At 29.1% G+C, this 22,753-nt stretch overlaps 1 protein-coding gene across 1 annotated transcript; it reads right to left on the reverse strand.

Annotated features, from left to right (window-relative positions):
• Positions 1 to 356: 356 nt before the first annotated feature.
• LOC142321542 (uncharacterized) lies at positions 357 to 15,943 on the reverse strand. Its single transcript, XM_075359706.1, has 3 exons — positions 15,787 to 15,943; positions 4,915 to 5,014; positions 357 to 762 (listed from the first exon to the last, which is right to left on the reverse strand). The coding sequence occupies exons 1-3, from the start codon at positions 15,793 to 15,795 to the stop codon at positions 518 to 520; spliced, it is 354 nt and encodes a 117-aa protein (XP_075215821.1). The 5' UTR covers positions 15,796 to 15,943; the 3' UTR covers positions 357 to 517.
• Between the last annotated feature and the right edge of the window lie 6,810 nt (positions 15,944 to 22,753).

Below are 22,753 nucleotides of genomic sequence, written 5' to 3' on the forward strand. Positions count from 1 at the left end.
AGCATGGTGAGTGAAAAAAATATTAGTTATTATGCAGTTAGTAGGACATATTAAAAAAAAAGTTGTTACCATTTCACGCCTTCACACTAGTGCAACGAGATATCAGAGTAAATAGGAGTCATAAAGAGTGGTTCTTTTTTCCTCCCCCAAGTCTTTTTGTTAGATAAATTTCAATAATGAAATGAAATAATACTAATTAACATAAAACTGACTGGGAGATAAATTAAGACTACTCATAATTTTTTTACTTTTATAATAAAGTAGTTTATGTTATGATACAAACTCATCAGCAAAAATGTAGTGCTCCTAGTATACTTAGTAAACTAATAAAATCAAAAGAAAACAAAACAACAAAATTGTTTAAAATATGTGTTTATTTAGTAATGTTAACCTATTGCGATATAATGTGGTGATGTGAAATATTTAAAAAATTTTGTTTGAGGAGTGATTTTTATTTTTTCTCCTATACATAGTTTCTAATGATCAAATGTAAGTTTTATTATGACAGCTTATGTAATTAATGTTTTTTGTGTCCATATTCTTGGCCACTTGCATAACTTCCACCTCCGTGATGGCTTCCTCCATGATGGCTTCCTCCTAATCCACCGCTTCCTCCATGACTGCCTAATTTTCCACCACTGCCGCTTCCATAACTACCACCTAATCCACCGCTTCCTCCATGACTACTGCCACCACCAAATCCACCGCTTCCTCCATGACTACTTCCACCACCTAATCCACTGCTTCCTCCATGACTACCACCTGTATAGACAAATTATAGCTAAGTGATCATTTTTTAATGTGTTACTTCCAAGTATATAAATCAATGTAATTTTTTAATCAATAATATTTTATTGTTATTATTATTATTATTATTATGATTATTATTATTATTATTATTATTATTATTATTATTATTATTATTATTATTATTATTATTATTATTATTATTATTATTATTATTATTATGATTATTATTATTATTATTATTATTATTATTATTATTATTATTATTATTATTATTATTGTATTTATTATTAAATTATACAATTGATTAAATAGATCAATGTAATTCGTTTTTAATTAATAATATTTTATTATTAATTATTCATCCCTTAAATTTGTTATATATAATGTTCAAAGAGAAAACTATTATCTTGCTTAAGCCTACAAAATTTCCAAGATATTCACCCAGCAAAAACAAAATAAAAAAATACATTACTTATAAAAGTTTGCATACATTTCTTAAAATAAGTGTGTACAGATTCAGATAACAGGTATCCATCTTGACTAAATTTACTCAAAATGTTCAAGTAGATCAGATAATTTACAACCTAAAGGACGGGAATAGATCATTACAAGAATACCATTTTCTCCTTTAACCAGGTAATAAAAATCCTGCTTTTCCACCATAAATAAAAATTTGAGAAAAGAATCTAATTTTTTATGACATCCAAGGAACAAAGTTGAATTATACTTAATGTATTCAACTATCCGCTGATAAATCTGTACTCACTTTAGTCATTAGTCATGTCATCCCTTATGGCAGGTGACATTCATATAACATATTCATCAAGAATATCAATGTATTTTTTTAATTTGTTAAGATTTCCTTGGCATTTTCTAAAATCTGTTCTTTCCCATAGAAATTTGTAATAATTTAATAGATGAATTTTTGCTGCAAGAACAGAGGTAAGTGATATTTAGATTAGAGTTATGGTTTGTTACAAGTGCATCTTAAGCAATGCAGAACTACTAAATCATGGGAAGTACAAAAAGTTAGCATTAAAAAAGGGTTATTTAAAAGAAAAATAACATTTTTGAAATAGATTTTTATAAAATTTATAAAGATTTATGACATAATTTATAAGTATATTAAACTCATCAAAATAATGAAAAAAAAACAATATATAAATTTAGATCTGGGAAACACTTTGTTTACTTTGAATTGCAATTAGTGAAAGATTTCAGTCAGATTTCTATTCTTAAAGTTGTATACTGCTCAAATAAAATTGTACAGAAACAAATTATTGAACCAATTTAGTAGCTTTATAAGCAGTTTTATATGAAAAATTGAAAAAATGCATCCCATAACAGTTTCCCCAATATTTTTTTGAAAAAACTGCTGTAAACCTAAAGAACTGAGGTAGAAAATTATATCTTTTTAAATTTAAATTTGGTTAATTTATTTTGTTAGAATTTTAATAATCAAATAAAACTTTTAAAACAAAATTTTATTTTATCTACTATAATCTAAGACCTTTTTCCCCTACCCCTGCTCCATTTTTCCTTCCTCATTGTGTATTTTGTTTCACCCTAGCCCATATTTAATTAAATGTGTTCAGAAATATACACATATTTGAGGAAATGGAAGAAAAATTCTATTGTTAATACAAAAAAAAATGTAATAGATGAAAAACTAAATACAAGTGAAAAACTTGTTAAACTGCCCATCTTGATTGACAAGGTGGATAAAAGATTTAGATGTTTTTACACTCTAGTAAATATGCTAAAATAAATACAATAGTTTTTGAACCTTTTACCCTTATTCTAAAAATTCTTATTTTACAATGTTTTTTTTTTTTTTTTTTTTGTTTTTTTTTTTTTTTTTTTTTGTTTTTTTTTTTTAAGTGTTTATAGTCAACTAATATTTAATATAATTATTTCTTCTTTTTGTTTATTTATTTTTTTTTTTATATTTACTTTATTCAGTCTGTACTGACAGTATTTATTTTGTTTAACAAACAAAGTAGCTATTAATTTTAGATAATAAGTAAAATCTTTATAAACTGTTTTTGAGCGTAATCTTATTTTTTCAATCTGTATGAAACACTCTCTTTATTGGTGAAGTTTTTGATTATTAAATTTTTTAATATAATTCTGAAAAATCATTTTATTATTATTTTTATTTTTTTTGTTGAAGTTTTAGTGGCATCGATTACCATGGTCATTAGCCCCTTTCCATATAAAAAAGAAGATATTTCTTTCACACCCGGATCAAAACACTAGCAACATAGTCAGAAGCCTAATCTTGTCAAAAACAGATCATCCAAATATTTGTCAAAGAATACTAAAACCCTAGATATACACAACATGACAAGGATGTAAAGAGCTCTGCCACTTAAAAACTAACACATAAAACTCTTCAAAACACATTAAAACACTACAACACACAAATAAAACACACATAAGAACTATCTTCTTAAAATCTATCACTTAAGTTTTACCTTAGGCCATTCTTTCTTTTACCTTTTTCCCATCTTTTGGAAGACCTCAATGTTGAACTGCAGGATGGCTTCAGAAATGGATTCTTCTGATGTTCTGTAGTAAATCACAGAGGATCTCCAGCTGCCGGCATTAGATGATACTGGCTCTAATTGTGTGTTCAGGAGTGCATCAGAGTTGTGGCACGATGCACACCCCTGTTACAGCTTGTGTTGTCCACCTTCTCATGTAGAGGTCTCTATGCCTTTGGAGGTTACATTTTTCTTTCTTCTAAATCATCTTTTCCTAATAGTTTTATGTCTAGTTTTGCAGTTCCCTGAATGGGGATTTATTTGATCTGGACAGCCAACTACTTCTAAAGTAGTTGGCCCAGGCTTTCTGTAGGTTTTTGCTTCTTTTAGTTTCACAAGATCTAATCATAGGCTCATTCTTGGGCTTTATGAAGTTCTTTTCTGCTTTTGTCTGTGCAGATTTCAGGGTACTTCCTTTTGATGGTAGACTCTTCAATTGTAGATTGATGATATGTTTGGCCATTCTGCTAGGATCGATGCTAGTTTAGAGATTACGTTTTTTGAAGCTACAGGAGCTGCAGTAACCTGTGAATATCATGTAACCTTTGGCGTCCTACTAAGCACAATTTTCCTAGTTTCCAAGTAGCTTTTTTTTTTGGTGAGTCGGATAAATGCCATTTATGCATGCCCCATAAATGGGGTAGTGTCGGACTCACACAGATTCCGCTAGATGTTACCAATGAGCGTATATAAACATGCACCCTAACTAAAACTCCTCTCTCACCGATCCTCCCCCCAAGAAAAAAGACGCCTGCCGTTAGGCACTTTATAGTCATCTCTGAGTGTCATGGTAGCAGTCTCTGCCCTCTGTGTCTCACTTCCTCCAAGGGGCTAGCTTTCAAATAGCTAACCTTTTGTACTGTCTTCACTTCCTGAATGGCTGGCTACTTCTTCCTTGTAAGCCGGACAGTTCCGGGATCTTGAAGAATGGTGTCCATGACAATTAACATTGCAGGTGGATCCCTCAATAGGTCATAAGGCTGCAATGGCTCACCACAAACACATATCTATTTCCTGGTACACCTTGCCGCTATATGTCCGAATCGTTGACATCCAAAGCATCGCAGTGGAATCGGGATAAAAGGACGCACATCCAATCTAAATAAAAAGATAAAAGTACGTAAATCTGCGAAATCCTGATTTTATTTTCTCCGGACACTTCGTTTTATTGAAGATTTTGTCGTCTAATCAATCGTCGGCACGCAACAACTCTTTCTGTATGTAGCTCTTCGACGATTTTCTATTTGATACAGTTCAATAAGTCTTTGCACACAACAACACCCTATCAGATATTTAATATACCACATCCCAACCCCGTAGAGAAAGACCTTGTGGCCATCTTGTGAAAAAAATAATGGCGACCGGAATCGCCGCAAGGTGGCGATTCCGGTCGCCATTATTTTTCCGGTCGCGACACCACCCCCTCCACTCCAAGCTCTGAGGGGCTTACCAGAGGTCGGTCATCTTCAAACCCTCTAACTTGGTTCGATCCGGTTTCTCTATGTTTCAAAACTATTCAATCTTATTTTAAGATAATATGCAGAATTACTTTAGACTCATTCATATTATTTAATTATATTTTTTAAGGATTCTTTTTCTTACAAAACAAAGTCCTTACCTAAACCACCGCCATGCTGATGATCACTGGATCCATGATCGCCTCCATGATGTGGTACTGCTAATACTGCCGTTAAAAAAGCAAATACGAAAACTAATGCCTGTAAAAAATAAATAATGATGTTATAATAAAAATAAAAATGATTAATGAAAATACAGTGGTGAGGAAATGGTATTTGATAAAATAAGTTTTTTTGGAAATTAGTACATTAACCGATAACCTCGGAGATGAAAGCACTTTAACAACCACATACATTATTACGAGTTGAATCTTTTTGTAACAGCTACTGTGACTTCTCCTCATGACACGTTGCTGATTAATCATTTTCTTGCGATAATTACACTACATTTCCCACCTTGATGCTAAACACTACTCGTAATAATTACATTTTTATTTACAAATGTGTCTTCAACTAGTTCATTGATTCTCAAACGTTTTTGCCCACTGCCCACATTGAGAATGAAAAATCTTCTAGCCCCCAAAAATGTTTAAACTTACCATCTGTGAAAAATAATAATTGCATTTGCTGTTTTTAAGATGCGCTCTTAAAAACAGCAGTTGCAATTATTGTTTTTAAACGTGGCATATCCTATCTCTGAGTTTAAACTTATATTTTAAATGAGAGCAATTAAAACGCATATTTAATCAAATCTGGAAATATTTTTATTAAAATTTATTTCAAAAAATTTACAATTGTATCTATATAGTTATATAACAACATATTCAATATAACCGTACAATAATTAAAACTAAGCTTTCAATTGAAAAATTACACTTACTTATGTGAAGGATGAATCTGATGTGCTTTAACGAGTTTGTTAAAAATCAGGGACGAATTTGCTTAAAAACAACCGTTTAAAACCCGTCAACTTTTAAGTTGCCGAGTTCGGTAAGATGCAGCCGATTTCTCTTATTTGTTAGCAACGTTGCTACAGCACTAAATCTACGTTCAGACAAATAACGACGATGGAATGCTACCAGAAATCGTTGAAAAATCGACCACAATGCAGGGTACAGTTGAATTTTATTTTTATTTCTTTGTTTGTTGTCATTTCTATAAGTTGTTCTAGCTGGGATGATCCTGTTGTGTTAATACTTGAAAAAGGATCTCCAACACACAGTCCGATATGTCCATATTTAAAATTTCCTGGAGTCGTTCTTTGAAATCACCGTGGAGTTTCTTCAATTATTGGCAATAAACAAGCAAGCCTTCGTTGTTGAAGGATAATAATCCATATTTATTTGTATCAATACGTTGCTTCGAACGGGAGATATGCACCATTAAAGACAAAAGTAGCCATTTCTCTTTAAAATGGAATATTTCGGTTTAGAAAAATCATAGAGAGACATACAAAATAAGAGATTAAAGCTAAAATCTTAAGCTTTTAAAAGATTTTAATGCAGCTTACTAAAAAACTTCGTTTCCCCCATGCGCTCGATCAAACACGAAGAAAAACTTTCAAATTTTTAAAATTTTCCTTCTCATTGATTTTTTTTTTAATTTTATGATTTTCGAATCTGAAGTATATTGTCAAAAAGTAGAGTATTCAATCTTTAATTATTTTTTATTCGTCTCTCTAAGCCTCTTGGTTGCAAAGTACTTTGAATGCAATCATTTTAATTTTAATGATTGGTCCCTTTAATTTTTTGTACTAGTGTAGTAGGTATTTAATTTCAGGAGAACATAATTTTTGCCCTTTTTTTAATCACCCATTGCCTTCCTAGACCGCCTGAACGCCCTCCAGTTTTGTTTACTTTTTCAAATTTATTTTATAGTTATACATTTTTTACCTCAGGAGTGGTAAAGATAAACCCAATTATTCTGTCATAAAAAGACCTCAAGATACGGTTAAAAAATACTATCGCAACCAAAAAAGGAGTGTTTTTGTAGATAATATTTATGTATTGCAATTAAAATATTTAATTACTTATCAAAAAATATAAAAGTGTGTAGCAGGTTAATTTTGTTTAAAAAAAATTCATACCTAAAATATTTCAGTATGAAAAAGTAGAGAGGTTCTTTTTTAATATTGCTGGATTTAGTTTTTATTATTTATTACTAGTTATTTTATCTACTTTATTACTGTTTATTATACTACAGACCATAAGGATAAGACAATCTATTTATTGTCTTTTTTAATTGCTTAAGTAAATACTCCTTTTTTAATACTTTATTATTACTGTAATATAGCTTAATATATTTTTCTCTTGTATGTTATATTGAAATTATGATAAATATTTTGCAAGTGCATTGTTTTCTCTATAGGTTTGGGTTGAACCACTCAGATAGCTGCCCTGCTTGTGGGATTGAAGAGACGCCTTTTCATGTATTTTTTACATTTGTGGTAGAGCGTGAAGAGATCGTTGTTGCTATTGGCAGAGAGAAAATGTTTGAACCTGAGGACTACCAGGAAATTATGTTAACCAGTGAGAATCACTGGGCGGCTGTTGTCTGATATACTAAAGTAGTTATGGAGAAATTACGTTCCACCGAAGAAAGCAGCAGGTTAAATAGAGGTCCTGGGGTTCCAGTGCGGGGGACAGGGTCGTGGACGACTGTTTAGAGGGCCCCCCGATGTTGTAGGGGTCGGCTGGATGGAATGAAACCACTGTCACTCCACTGGCTGGGGTTCCGGGGGCTTCCCCCACTTCCGAGCTAAAGCTAATGGCATGTAAGTATGTGTATAAGTACGAGTCTTGCGAGAGTTGTTGGTGTGCTTGTGTCAGTGCGCGGGTGGTGTATACATGTTGGTATGTTTGGTTCTAACGTATTTGGTGTTGTTTCGTCCTGGTTTTTTAGTTATGTGTATGTGCCTTGCTATTTGCTTTGTTGGCTGAATGTGTGTGGACGCTTACCCCCTCTTCAGAAGTAATGCTTTACCAGCTATTCTCAGGACTTACTATCTTGCGGGACCTGTTCGCGAATCCGACATTGCTCTGGCGCCCGTAAATGGGGTTCCTCCACCTCTTAAAAAAAAAGTAAAAGAGTGCTTTGTTTTAATAATACTGTCATGATAATTATTGAGGTTTATTATATACTCGTAATTATTGTTTATAACCATAACTAGTTATTTAATATTCTTATTAATATTAGGGTATGAAATTTACCCCAAATATAGGTTACCGTCAGGGGTATTTATATTTTCCAGGATTCTTGATGTTGGAAAATAAATTTGACCTTCTTATTTTTTTTTTAGTTTTACTGATAATAATCCTGTATCTTCTATTAATAATATTTCTTTAACATTTGAATTAGGCATCTAATTTTATAATTTTGTTTAAAACGGTTTTAAAATTTTCCGCTTGCTTTATTAATCGTTGCTTGGAATACTTTTATAATATATATATATACATATATATATATATATAATTCTGATGAAGTACGGAAATCCTTAAATAACTATTCCAACATCTAAAAATTAAATTTTGCATATTCTACCTGAAAATCATTTATTCATCTTATATCTATATTTATGTACACGTGTATGTTTATTTACATACATTTATATGCATATGTTAAAAATAATTTTATAATTACATTATTTACTTAAATAATATATTTGCTGCTTGTGTGATTTAATGTGTGTGTTTTTTTAAATCTGCATTTAAATAAAAATAACAAATTTTTAATTACAATATAATAATTTAGATGTTTAATCATTAAGTATAATAATCTATATTAATTAGAATGAAAGATTGTATGTCTGTCTGTCTGACAGTATCACAATTAAACCACCCGACCGAATTTAATGAACCTCTCAATTTGGTTATATCTTGACTCCGGTTGAGTGTTTGACAATTTACACTTAAAAGGGGGGGGGGGGGGGGGAATTAACAATTTGAAAACTTCTTGATCGATTGATATCATTTTTGGTATATGTAGGCTATTAAATAGGGACCTGACTTGTCAATTACTAAATTTTGAAACCATCAAAATATGTCCTACAAAATCGGGAAGGATATTTTATAGAAATATCAAATCTAGTGGACCGGTTTTATTCAATATCACGTAAAAAAAAATATCAAATAAAATATTTTCTTTATATTTGTCGTAATGAGATGTAAAATAATATGTTGTTATTTACTCGAATCATCTTAACAAGATAATGTTTATAAATAAACAACAATAAATGGGATAGAGTTGAGGGACGATTCGGCGAACCTGGATAATTAGTTGATTACAAAATCTGATCAGTTGACTGAGAACAAGATGGTAGATTTTCAATGTAATAAATTTCGTCGACGCGGTGGGGAAACAACTCGGCGGTTCAACGACTCTTAAAAGTATTTAAACTTGACCAAGTATTAAACATATAACCATTTTGTTAATACGAGTATTTGATCGCGTAATTACAGTACGTACTTCATGTCATAATTATTACTCTTAGATGGTAGCATTAAACTGCTTTCTTTCAAATATTTTTTTATGTTCATAATAATGCCTGAAATTTTAACATTCATACAGTATTAAATAGGGCAAAAGTTCATTCAAATCAAACAGCTTTTTATCTTTTTTGCAGTTTATTATGTTTAATAGCCGGTGATAATGAATTGCATCTTCTTAATTACCTAATTGGAAATAAGAAAAAAAAATTGTAAACGATGTGGTTGAACTCTCCTGGCATACGTTTGCACATATCTATCGGTGATAAAATTGAGTTTATTTATCATTTATTCGATCTTCCTTAATTTTCGTATTTATTTATTTAATAAACATATCAAATTAAAAAATGTCTACATCGATTTGTTGAAAGAGTGAAAAGGTATTATAATTCAATTTATACTTAATATTTCTATGTTTTAAAAATGTTATAAAACACTTCAGATTAAAATATTTTGGAATGATTGAACAAAAAATTAATAGTAAAAATAAGCTGGCAAAGAGTTTCAAAATTTTTCCTTCTATGCAGGAAATTTTATGCAACTCTAGTTACCGAGGTCATCGACACTTGGCAGATTACCAGTAGAGGAAAATTAAATTGATCATAAAGTACGAAAATACAAATTATGTCAAATAATTATTCTACTCCGAATAAAATTTTGAGATATCGTGGTAACCGTACCTCGACACTCTCTTGACCAATTGTAACCATAATTAAATAGTATCAGTCATCCATACTGAGAGAAAATTGTACAAAATTTCATAAAAATCGGATAATCCAGTCTGAAGATATCAAGCAAAACGATAACTGACGAAAAAACAAAAAAAAAGGCTTACTATCCCCCCCACTGAATGAAATTTTCCAAATGCTAATGTTACAAATTGAATATTTATATAATTACATCATCTAATCGGTAAATATGTTGTATCTATAAAATTTGGTTTTATTTTTTATTTCGAAGAATTTTAGTTTAAAATAATTTACATTGTAAAAATACAACCAACAAAAACTGGAGTAATTAATAGCTTCTCAGGAAAGGTCAAAGGTAATGTTAGTTAAAAACACATTTTTTAAAATAGATATAGAATTTATTTAAATGAAATATATATATTTAAATGAAATCTAATCAGTAAAAATTTCACCTAACTTAAACGTAAAATGAGCTAAGCCTTTAACAGTCCTCCAAGCACTGAAGTTCACTCACAATTTCTTGAAAAATTTGGAATGACTTTCCCCAGGATGAAAGCAGCATTTAATTGACCGATCATTTTTCATTGACAACATTAATTTTTGCTGTAACGAATAGTTTTTTCTTCGGATAATAAAAAACATTTTTCTTTGAGAAAAGCGTTTGGCCACCCACACATCATTCATTGACTTTTTTTAAGTATATCCAGCTGAATTAATAACTACTCAGATAAACCTTTCAGCTCCCCCCTAACCCAGATGGAGGTTTATTTTAGGATTTGAAATACTACCTAAAACTTTAGTTGCAAAACACTAATAGATTCTTAAAAGACCGGCAAAGAGTTGAATAACTTTCCCGGCTTCCGTGGGAAAGCTCTACAACTTTGATAACTCTAGCTACCGATTACTGCTAAGAAGAAAAATTAAGTTTCAGCATTAAATAAAGAATTATGTAAAACAAAATTATTCTATTCTTTGAGTATGATTTAGAAATATTGACCCATGGTGACTTTTTTCCATACACCTCTGACTGATTATAACCAGAATTAAATGGTATGAATAACCCATATTCAAAAGTAATTATCAAAAATCTGTTAGTCCAGTCTAAAGATAACAAGCAAAACTGACGAAGAAAATTAAAAAAAAAAAAAATAATTGTCATGCCCACCACTAAAAATTTCCCAATATTAAGCAAAGTATCATATAAATATAATGGAATCATCTAATTGGAAAAATAATGTAACTTGAATCCAGAAATATCAAAAAAAATTTTTACTCCCCCACCCCTTTGTGGAAGTTTGATTAAGACCAAACATCATCAGAAAGTATTTTATCTCGCTATAAGATATTAAATTGTGTAAAATATTTACCTATACGTTGAATAAAATTTGAGATATTGGACCCAAATGATCCGAGCCAAATTTTACACAAATCGGTTCATGCAGTGCCAAATCATCAATAAAAAAAAAAAAAAAATGCAGGCAACTTACGTAACCCACAAGCTTTCGTAATCAAGCTAACAAGGTTGCGTGACTTACGTAAACCTATGCATCCTTCTGAAATGTTCTATGGTAAATAGTTTTGTTGCTTTTTTGGTTACAGGGGTAATTAAATAGCAAAATTTGACCCGGTAAGCATATTTTCTTGTTGTAGTATACCTTATTCTATATAGTATAATTATACAGCCGGGAAATTAAAAACCCTTCTAATTACGTTTGTAGTAAACAGTGGAAACTAGTTTATATTCTGATCCAAACAGTGAACCGTCTAATTTAATAACAAGTATAAATTTATATTTAATAAAAAGTATAATATTTATACTTAATAAAAAGTGTAATATTTATACTTATTTATAATTTAATAAAAAGGATGAATGAATCGTCTTTATAATATACTAAACAATTTTTATTCTTAAAATATCTCTACCCTTAAAAAATTGTTTTTTTTTTTTTGTTTTAACTTTTTACTGTTCTAATTGATTGAATTTAAATGAAAGATTTTCTCTAAATGAGGCGTTATAAGAATGGCATCATAAACTCACTACTGATAACCATTCGCATCAGAAATAGGTTACAAAACTGTTAAAAATTACTGACAGAAACTTTACTATATAACTCTTACAGATCGTTTTGTAGATTAGATATTCCATTTTTTATTGCGAATATTTTTATCTTATCTATCCTATTTAAGAGGCATTCGTAAGGTCTAGATAGGAGATCCGGGTTGGAGGGAAGTTTCAGTGGTATGGATGTTTTTAAACTAAACTCCCAATTCCCGTGAAAGAGTGGTAGCTTCTTTGTCTTTCATCAGGAAGTTCCAAGTTCGAAGCCCGATCAATTATGGCATTTTTATACGCTACAAAATTCATTATTATTCATCGGAAGCTATTACAGGCACTACCCTGTTGTTCCTGTATAAATAAAAATGGGTATTAAAAATACTTATTTTATAGTGTCTCGCAAGTATTGTTTATTTGTCAATTATTTAGTATTTATAATTACTTATGCTTTTATGTTATTTTAATTACATACTTTCCCCCTATGAAATGGGATCTTCTCATAAACATTATTTAAAAATCAAAATGAACATATTGATCTAAATTTCAAGTAATTATTGAAAACATTTTGAGAAAAGTTTTCTTTTTTTCTAGTTTATTTCAATAATTGTTTACTATAATTTTTTATTTGTATTTTTATAAGAAGGTTGAGAATTAATTCCTTTTATAATAAATAAGAGTTCTATAAATTTCCCTAGTGTAGTTCGGAGTCCGTTACAACGTTCTCCTGTATTTAAAACTGACTTGAGTTCTTATAGCTGCCTCTCCTTTTTTTACATTAATTTATAGTAAATGTTAAAAAGAAACGTTCAAATATCGAAATATTTAAGTTTTTGATTATTCGTAGTGACCAAGAAATGTTATCGGGTCTGAATTTTACAAATTCTCCAGAACTATTCTACACCATCGTGTTTTTTAATTTTTTTTTGTACATAGAATTAATGGATTTATAGGATGAATTTTAATGGATTACGGGTGTGGGGCAATTACACGCAAATTTGTGTCATCATTGGGTTTTTTAATTAACCCGAAACCTAATGAAATATATCTTCTAATTTCAAGTTGAAATCTAAATATTTTAATTTTTATTACTTGAATGGGGTTAAGATTGTAGAGAAAATAAATTGGAACCACTTCTAACCTGTTAAATTTTTTTTACTTATATCTTGCGAAGAATAAATTTTGAAAAAATAAACGGTTGTAATATGAAAGTATTTTAATGTAAAAGAGAAGGGTTGTAATCACTTTTAACAAAACTGTTAAGTATTCCCTTCCAGGTTCAAAAGAATCAAATCCCAGGAATTTATGGAATTACGATAAACACTTTTCTCACAATAGATTTCAGTTTTTTATTTATATATTTTTAATTATTCTCTACAAATTTTCAACAACGATCAGTCATTAGAATAATTTAAAAATACAAACTTTTGACATGAAAAATTGAATCAAATTTTATAAAAAAATGTTTTTAAATATATCTATAAAAACGTATTATTACAAAATTTTATTTGATTAATGGTTACAAAAGTTTATATATTTAAACTATTATTAACAATACTTTAATGGGTGAAAATTGGAGAGGATAGACGGGATGACGTTATTACTGCATACTCCTTGTACTCGGAAAACGAAAACTTAAACAGTGAAGGGATTTTTTCAAAGCAGTCCAGTAGTTTCTGAAATTACCTCTGACACAACAAAAATTAAATTTCATGTAACTCCAGTAGATTAATTTTTTTATAAGAATAATCTGGCTGTCTGGTTAGTTTTAATGGTGTGTTATTTTTAAGCATCTCATTAAATTAATGTTGGGTTCAATCTTCACGAAACATTTCCAGTTTTTTTTTAAGATGAATCTTGTGTTTTAGCACACAGATACCCTTGAACACATTTTCAACAGTTACGTATAGAAAAATGCAATTTAGCAAACTCTAAACGCTGTATTTTTCGGTATAAGGCTTCAACATTCCAACCCCCATGGTGGGAAAAAATTTAAAAATTAAAGAGTGTTATTGGGATATATCAATCTAAAGGACACTAAAAAACAAATATTTTGACTTACAAAAATTTGGTTTCAACAATCCTATCCGAAATGGCGGCCATTTAACATTTTCCATATTAATTTCAAAAGTGGTCTTTTAAACAACTGCTCAACAACAAACAAAAAAAATATATAATAATAATAAAATTTAGTAATTCCTCCTACTTCAAAACAATTTATTTTTTGTATATGACTGCTTGTGATGTACCCTAATTTATTCGTTAAGTTGTGATTAGAAATCGGCTCCAATAAAGGAACAATAAAAGCTCCTCATCCCTGTTTAATATTACAAATAAATTTCTTAATAATAAAACTGGCCCATCGGGCTAGTTTAGTAGTAAACTCGACTTCGCAAAGTCAGTTGTTTAACAGCTAATTTTCGAAGTCGAAGGTTCTGAGGTCTAATAAACTTTAATTGCTTTTATATGGATTTAAATACTAGGCAGTGGATAACGGTGTACTTTGATGGTTGGGATTCAATTAACCACACAACTCAGGAATGGTCGGTCTGAGTCTGTTCAAAACTACAAATCATTTACAAGTCACAATAACATCCTCATCTCATTGGTTGCTTATTGTTCACTGGTAGAACAGATTGCAGCTTACACAGTAGGATTAAAAAAAATAATAATTTAATTTTAATTTATAATTAAAATGATTTAATTATATTTTTAAAAAAATATTAATTGAACAAAATTATTCCAAAAAATAGAAATAATACCTAACAGTGTAGCTAAAAACACAGCAAAAGAAATAGAGACAAAGTATGGCACTTCATACAACAAACTTCTTTGTTAAAGACTACTGGGAAAAGAGAATAATGAAAACCCAAAAAACCTACAATTAACATTTGCGCAGTCCGTCTAGAAGGTTAGATCGTAAGAGAAAAAAAAAATTAAAATAACTATTTTTCTAAAATTACATATATCTATTTCGTTTACTTATTTTTATTTCTTTTGGTAATAAGTTTTAAGTACGTAGTTTTTATTATAATTATCTATTTTTAAAACAATTATAAATTTTTAATATTAATTAAAAATTTATTTTATTTTAAATATCTTACTTTTATTTTTATTTCATATTGAAACTGGTTAACAAAAACCATTGCCGGATAAAACAAAAGCTGTTCGCAAGAAACTCAAAGGCAAGAAACCTGCTGTTTATAAAAATATGCAGAAGAACAGAATTGCTAATGAGCATGACCAGGGGTTGTTTGGAATATATATATATTCCAAGCTGTTATATATATATATAAAACAGCTTTTTTTAATAACTGCAACGATTTTTGGTCAAAAAATTTCAATTTGAAATATTTCATCCTTTATTTATTTATTTTATCCTTTATCTTTCAACCGATATTATTAAATTTTTCCGTAAAAATACTTTATAAAAAATATAATTTATGTTAAACTATCCACCATTAAGTAATAATGACAATAAAAAATTGCAAAAGAAAAAATTCGCAAATAGTCTATGATGAACTGCACTAAAAAAAATTGTCCGTTTAAATTACATGAAAGGAACTTATTACAGAATTGGAACTTCATCAATGAAAATAATAAAAATTACCGACACCTGTCATTCGGTATAGAATCCATCTACTGCGACAATAAAACAAAAAAAAATTATATTACATTTACATAATTACAACTATGTACATTTTATATTATACAGTAAAAAGAAAAAAAAATGAAAATTATACTTACGAGTTTCATGTCGACTGTTTATTTGGTGTTATTTATGGTAGTACACGATGTTAAATGTTTGCAGAAGAGAAAATATTCCAACCTATATAAAGCCGTTGGGATGGTGCCTTGAACCCTGTCTTCTTTTTTTATCGACACAGACCGGTTTTTCTTGGATACATTCCATAAATGAAACCAGCTTATGTATTTATTCCCAACCAATTTATTCCCCCTCTTTAGTATTAATATTATTGTTTTATTTTTTTTCTATCTATGTTTCTTTCTTGTTAATTCTGATAGCCACTTAATTTTTTTTTCCTTTTATCCATTTCAAAGTTCGCAGGGCAGTTTAATTTATTTACAACCGAGTTGGAATATTATTTTTTTCTTCTTAAAATCGTGATATCTTTTTTACGTAGTCGTTTATTTTTATGTTATTATAATCTTTTATTTTTATGTTAAATTATGTTTATATTCTAAATTAGAATTAACCCCTTCTATTAATTTTATGATTATAATTATTGGGAAATATTAAAATTTGTAATACATCGAATCAGAATCATCAGTAGCAGTGGACTTCACTTTTATTACATATTATTCACTAAAATTATTATTTTGTTTTAATCAGTAATTTATATCGTAATGTATCATTTAAATAAATTTGTTTACCCCATACACGTAAAATAAAATAATACCTTACAGTCGGTTTCTATTTTATAATAGAGTAATAATACAAATCATTATGAAATAAAATATGATTCATAGAACATGTGTACCATAAATTTTTTTTAAATTATAATTCCGTGAGTTATTCAAACTGGTTTTTTTTCAAAATTTATTCTACATTCAAAGCCGAGTGAAAAATTATTGGCTCCGAAGATTTCTTGTTCGCAGCTCTTTTCGATAAACCAATTATTGAAATTATAGATCTAAAGATCTTTTGTATCTTAAAAATATCAAAGTGATATTTTTCTAGTTAAAATTTCTCCTTTAGCTAAGGCTATCTGATTTGCCGTTATTACAGTATTCGAATCGCTCTGTTAAAGAAAAAATACTTCTTTCTGGAACAATTGAGGTACGAAATTTATTTCTCTGTTTTGGCCGTCTCTTCCATGGTACCATAGCTCCCCTTTAATTAATTAAAATTTGAAGTATTTTTTGTATTCCAACAATTAAAAATATGTTCCAGATTTCAAGAAGACATAGAAAACTTTATGTTTTTTTGAAAATGTTTGTACTCTCTGGGTTCTTCACATTTTATCAATTAAAAAAGTGTAATATTAAATTTTTTTAATATTGGTGTCATCGTTTTTCATAAAGTTTATTCACATTCTTATTTATTATTTAAAAAGCCACGTCTGTTTAAAAAAATGCTATTTGCAAGTAACTGGTATTTTTTCTTGCACAATGTTTTAAGTTAGTTGGGGATATTCGTGTTGGGGATATTCAGCATTATTTCTAAACAATTTTTTCTCATATCTCACAAATTCGTTGAACAAAAAAAGATGAAATTTTTTTCCAAATATGAAAAAAACCAGCATTTTAATAAATATAAGAAAACAATTTAGTCAATCGACCTATAATAATAACTACTACCGAGTGTGGAAAAAAATAATTGTACACATTTCTTTTTTTGATAAAAAAACTGAAACTTTTTTATATCATTGTACTGAATCAGGCCAACTAATTGAAGTAAATAATTATTCTAATAAGCTTTTAAGATCCCCAAAAACCAAGGAGCTGAACAAAAGAGCGTAATTAAAATATCAATGTTTTTCTAAACCTTATTTTTCAAAAATGAAAATTCAACTTCATTGGAATTAATTTTGACGATATAGGAACTTTTCTGGAATAAAGAGGATCCCATGGGATCCGATTTAAGAATTTAAAATTTGTCTTTATAATTTCTGATGTTCTTTTTTTTTGCCGTTATTAAAAATATTATATAAGGATGATTTCGAGCAAATGGAACCTAAATTTCTTTAATTAATTTAATACTTTATAATTTTTAAAATAAAAATAAATTTTATCAAGGGTTTAAATTGGACCCTATTTTTTTACTGAACATTTTATTTTCGAAGTTGTACTCGAAAATAAAATAAAGTCAATACTGGTCTGAAAACCTATTTCAAGTCTATTTCTGTTTGGATTGGACTGATTTTTTTTATTTTGCTCGGAATGACCCACAAACATGTCATCAAGCGTCATCGGACCCCAAACTTCAGTTTCCTCTGAGAGTTCCTAAAAAAATCCGCAGTTATTACTTAACTGAGGAACTTTCCGAAGTTATTACTCAAAAGAAAATCACTTTAAAGGTCCATCAAACCTTGATGACCTATCTGCGGGCCATTCCGAGCAGAATAAAAAAAAAATACTAGCCCGATTCGTCCAGCGAACGTCTGGACGAACTGGAAATAGGTTTTGAGCACGCATTTTAACTATGGTAGGAAAGAAAAGAGAAAAACAAGTCACTAGGCTGATGTCTTCTCCTACGGGGTTGGGATGTACTGCCTTCTAGAACTTTTCAAATTTATTATTATTATTTTGGAGTGGTGGTGCAATCTAACAAAAGATGTTTTTTTATAATTGTTAAAAAAAAAAAAATCTGGTGTTGGCACCACGTAACTTCCTTATAGGCCTATTAAATTACTCGTACATATACAAATTTTTTAAAATGAAAAGTACATAAAATTTTATTTCATTAATAACTTTTGATATTTTTTGATACATATATATAGATATATTTTTTATTGTTATTTTTTTTTACAATCGGAGGTTAATAATTATTAATAAATCAATGTATTTAAATTAAAAAAAAGAATTAAAAAAAGGAGATGGAAGTAAGATTAAACCAGATGTGCCTTCTCCTTGTAAGATCAAAATATTTCATTAATTAAAATTCTATTTGGCTATAACTCTGGAACTAATGAAAATAAATACCACTTACGATACATCATTGAAAAGCTCTCAATGAGGACTTATTACTGCGGTTAAGAAAACGTCCAAAATTCAAATTGTTTTGGATTTTGAGTTTTTTTTGGACAGTTTTGGTCCAGCCCATTGCAATCAAAAGGGGAGGTGCACAACTAGATGTTACAACAGTCTTAAATCCAAAATTTCAACATCCTACGGCTAATCGTTTTTGTGTTATTCAAGATACATACGTACGTACGTACAGACGTCACGCCGAAACTAGCCAAAATGGATTCAGGGATATTCAAAATGGATATATTCGTTGAAATCTGAGATTTTTTCGCGATCACAATACTTCCTTTACTTCGTACAAGGAAGTAAAAATGCAACGAAAGTCACCCTTTTACTGCCTTCAATAAATATTCAAAATTAAAACCATTTTTATTTGAGGGGGGGTGAAATTTTGCAAATTATTTTTTCACAAAAGTTGTTTATTAATATTCACAAAATGATTAAAAGTAATATAACCTTAATTACTGAAAATCTGGAGACGATTTCGTTTTCCCCTCTGAATCCCTTTCACCCTGACCTTTTGAATTGAAAATTGAATAGCATCAATGTCCGTACTGTAGAAATATTATAGCCAAGTTTGGTGAAAATTGGTCGAGTAGTTCTGGAGGTATAAGGCGATTTACACGCCCGTGTATGTGTACCTACATACATACGTACGAACATTTTGTCGCAGAAATTTCAATGTCATTTTTCGGTTATTTGGGGTCCTTAGGGGTCAATTCGTCAAGATTCGGTGAAAACTGGATATGCCCAATTTTGACCGACCAGCATACTTTCCCTTCTATGTAGCTATAGCTGCTATACAGACGGGAAAGTAAAAATACTATAATTAAAGTCCATATTAATAATAAAATAAAAATATACATGAAATAATGTTAAGGTAACACATATAGAGAAAATAACTAAATAATTAAAATTCACATCCCCCAGACCCCAAAACCACCGTCAGTTCAAAATGTTATATATAAACTGCCGTAATTTTGCGCCAATCACTTTTGAATTGATACATAAAATATAAAGTCCCAAAATCTCAGTCGAGTTTCTTTAATGGGTAAAATCGGATCATGGGGGTTGTAATGGGGGAGGGGCATTTCCCGAAAAAAAAAAATTACTATAACTTTCTTTGTAAATAAAATATGGAATTCTTTTAAAGTTCCTACTATTCTTTGGATAAGGGCCTAAAACTTATGTAAGTAAAGTTTTTTGATATCACCAACCATTGGTCCAGGGGGTGGAAAAATGAGATTTTGAAGAAAAACATTCATACCTCTCTTAATAGGCCCAATATCAAATCGATTTAAAGTGGTCTTTAATCCTCTAAACATTACCTAAACCTGTTGTCTGAAACAATTTCTGATATGACCAACCCTTACGACAAGGGATAACCAAAATATTGCAATTGTAAGAAGATGGGTTTGTTATGTGCTAAACATGTGAAACTTTTTTCACATGCAGCCATTGTCGTATAGAGTAAATTTGAAGCTTTTCTTTACTTCAAGATTGAAATCTTTTTTTATCCCCTACTTAGCACCGGTGAAATCTACTTCCGCCTTCCATCGTGCCGAAAGGGATTGTTTTGCTTGGTATCTCCAGTCTGCATCGACCGATTAGGCTGAAACTTTGTAACACGATTTCTATGAATTTGATGTTTGGGAAATTGATGTCGATTAATTTTAGTTACAAATAGGCAAGCGCGGAGAGAGATACGACTTCCCACAATAGTTATGAAACTCTTAAATAACGTTTTTAATAATTTAGTACTAGAAAAAAGGTAATAAATACGGTTATCTGGTGAAGGTTACTATTTGTAAATAATAGCTTATTGGTACTAAAGAATACAATTGAATTATCTGCTATTATATTATGTTTATTTTTATCTTTTAAATAAGAAAAACAATTAAAATAATATGAAATGGAAAAATTATTATTATTAATTTAATACACTGGTTAATTAGAATATTATTAAAAAGATTTTATATACATAGATAATTTATAAAGTTATTAAAAATTGACTGAAATAGTTATGATAATTATGAATTTTTTATGCTGAAATTTAATTAATAAACAACAATACATCATTATCGCGTTGTTATAGAAAACAATTTTTTTTGTTTATACACACGCATGCACGCTCGCACGCACTCACCGATGCAAGTATTCAGAAATGAATAAACTGATGGTTTATTAAATACCAAGGTCAAAACAAAATAAAAACAAAACAGTCACATTCAAGTTATCATATATTATTTATTAAGAATTTTTTTTTTTTTTTTTACTTAGTAACAGTGAAATATTTGAAGTGGAAGTTATTTACTAGGTGTATTCGTTGTACATGTTATTTGTTATTTGTTGTTATTATCATACATGTATGTCATAATATTCGTAATTAATATTTCACAGATGTAAGCCTAAAATATATAAACTTGAGTATTGTTGGACGATGAATAAAACAAAAATATTACAAAATATTAAATGGCTGGAATATACAAAACATAAATATCCATTTATTTTAAATAGATAACAATAAAAATATTAATTTATTAACTATTGAAAATTTTGTTTAATAATTTTTTCACTTTCAAGAAGACATTTAATAACTTTCTGAACTTCTATCACTGGCCTTGAGACATTTTCAAAAGACCGGTTTGGATGAAGTAATGAAAGTTAAACAAAATTAGTACAATTAGTTGTACTAATGCAACGTCTAATTTTCTTACGTTTTTGACAAAGAAAAACCATTCAGATGTAAAACTCCTTAAAAGACTAAATATTAAAATGGCTATTCAGAAATAATTTATAAAGATCCTTCAGCGTTAGTGCTATTTATAAGGTTTAATTCGAACTTTTCCTCTTAATACATTTCCCCTACTAGACTGACAAAATTCTACTATCACGAGTCATTACCAAAAAATAAATAGTTTAATTAATTTTTACTCTAATCAATACATAAATAAAACTTTATATAGATCACGGCAAGAATGTGAAAATATGCTACTTCTAGGATAAAGAAAAGAAATGTTTCAGGATTTGCTTGGACGGATCAATGAAAACTAATGTAAAAGCTGAATCAGAGTAATATTAAAAAAAAAATTCACAATAATTAAAAAAAAGCGTCTTAATAAAACGATTAATTTGTTGTAATTGTTGTTTTTAATTATATTCTCATCTGAAGCTATATCTCTTGAGGCTTCCTCAAAAATTCGGAATAAATTTTCAGATCATTTCGTACATCCATAAGTATGAATCATTTAGTCATATTTACAAAAAAATTTAAATGTTAACTTATTTTTTTCTTATATTTATGAATATGGAATTTTTATTAAAAAGAGCAATGGCTCACTTTTAAAAAAATATCATCCATCTCTATCAAACCAATAATGGAACATTTTTCGTGTAATTAGTCGCAATATTTCAGCTTCGATAAAGTGTGTATGCTTCTATTGAAATTTTTAATAAATTACTAACCATCTAAAAAAAATGTTTCCCAGCAATTTATTTAAAATACTATTAAAAGATTTAGTTTAATTAAAGCAATGCTATTCCGTCGATGAATTTTTAAATAATTAATTAAATAATTTAAAAAAAAAGAATTTTCTGCATCCAGTTCAAAGTGTACATGAATACGTCCTTAAATGATCTTTCTTAATCCGTTCTGAACTGTAGATTATTTGTAATTAATTATACATTTTGTATCTTCTTGGTCGATTATCTACATTAACAAAATTTCACGTGCTTAAAGATAAAAAAAATTAATATCAACTTAATCACACTATGATTTTTTATTTATTTTACAATTAATTAGTTGTCCATTCTGTGATACTGGCCTGCTCAAGGTTTTATAATAGTGGGATTTATATACACATTTTTTTAAAACCGATCAGAATAAAACATTTATTTATTTACCATCTCTTTTATTTTAGGTGATTTAAATGCATCACAGCCACAAGAAAGGGAGCAGACAAGAGAAATTATTATTCTTATGTTTCAGTTTATCCTCTGATTT

The sequence above is a fragment of the Lycorma delicatula genome, chromosome 3, assembly GCF_047948215.1.
Source record: "Lycorma delicatula isolate Av1 chromosome 3, ASM4794821v1, whole genome shotgun sequence".
Taxonomy (NCBI): domain Eukaryota; kingdom Metazoa; phylum Arthropoda; class Insecta; order Hemiptera; family Fulgoridae; genus Lycorma; species Lycorma delicatula.

What these genes read in the sequence shown, in the direction of transcription:
- LOC142321542 (XM_075359706.1), bottom strand. An exon ending in TCAGCATGGCGGTGGTTTAG is followed by an intron (nt 763 to 4,914) that starts GTAAGGACTTTG and finishes TTGTCTATACAG; the next exon opens with GTGGTAGTCATGGAGGAAGC.